At 28.7% G+C, this 1,068-nt stretch overlaps 1 protein-coding gene across 1 annotated transcript; it reads left to right on the top strand.

Annotated features, from left to right (window-relative positions):
- Positions 1-493: 493 nt before the first annotated feature.
- Positions 494-997, top strand: LOC107885463 (protein ALP1-like). The gene is made up of 2 exons (XM_016809116.2): positions 494-711; positions 783-997. The coding sequence occupies exons 1-2, from the start codon at positions 596-598 to the stop codon at positions 985-987; spliced, it is 321 nt and encodes a 106-aa protein (XP_016664605.1). The 5' UTR covers positions 494-595; the 3' UTR covers positions 988-997.
- The last annotated feature ends 71 nt before the right edge of the window (positions 998-1,068 follow it).

The raw sequence follows: 1,068 nt of genomic DNA, 5'->3' as shown, positions 1-1,068 counted from the left end.
ATCTAAAAAATTCGATTCAAAACCCATAGGAAGAAAAACTAATGAATTTTTTTGTAAATGAAGTGCATACTTATATATTATTATAGTATATTAGTATATTAGTATAACACCTAGTATATTATTCATAGTTCAAAAATTACTGAAATATTTTAAAAAAGGTATTTAGATTTCAAATAATTAAATAGGTACATCCATACTTGTGTGATTTAGGTTCCATTTACTTGAGCTATTCATTAAGTATTTAATTTAAAATAATATTTAACCTATAGGTGATGGTAATGATCACGGCTATAGATAGTATGGTTGCCCATCGACGTATGATTCTTATACTTGAAAAGTGTCTACCGAAATGAATCTCTATAATCAGTATTAAAGTTAAATTAAACAGCTGGAAACTTAAACACTAGCGCTTATATGTCATAGTGGCTATCACGGAACTACAATTTACATTTAAAAGGTAATTGCATTTAGAATCACTACAACAAATAAGCGCTAGAGCGTAAATTTCCAGCTGTTTAATACTGATAAAGGAGATTCATTTCGGTAGACACTTTTCTAGATTCGATGGGCAACCATTCTATCTTTAATCGTGGTAATGATTGATGGAACACATATTCCTATTATGGCACCAGCAGATGGCAGATTAGATTATGTTAATCGTAAAGGGTGGACATCAATTATTCTACAAGCAGTTGTAGACCATGAATATCAGTTAATAATTAATAGATATTTTAATGTGAATACATTTTAATTGGTGCATATTTTGATAATTTGATTTATAGAATTAGAGATATATGCTGCAAACATCCAGGGAGTTGCCATGATGCTTTTGTTTTAAAAGATTCAAACTTATTTAAAAACGCGGATATGCTCATCCCTACTCAAATGCGTAGAATACAAGAAATTGATGTACCATTAATGATATTAGGCGATCCTGCATATCCTCTACTACCCTGGATTATGAAAGGTAAAAAGACCAAATTTTAATATAACAATTTTTGAGATAAATATAGTATTTTGGGAAATATCTTTGTTTTATGTTATTTCCAATACAATTAAATATAATAA

Source organism: Acyrthosiphon pisum, unplaced genomic scaffold, assembly GCF_005508785.2.
Source record: "Acyrthosiphon pisum isolate AL4f unplaced genomic scaffold, pea_aphid_22Mar2018_4r6ur Scaffold_1236;HRSCAF=1714, whole genome shotgun sequence".
In the NCBI taxonomy this organism is placed as follows: Eukaryota; Metazoa; Arthropoda; class Insecta; order Hemiptera; family Aphididae; genus Acyrthosiphon; species Acyrthosiphon pisum.
Note: the sequence above shows the minus strand (reverse complement) of the source record. Positions and strands in the feature narration are given on the sequence as shown.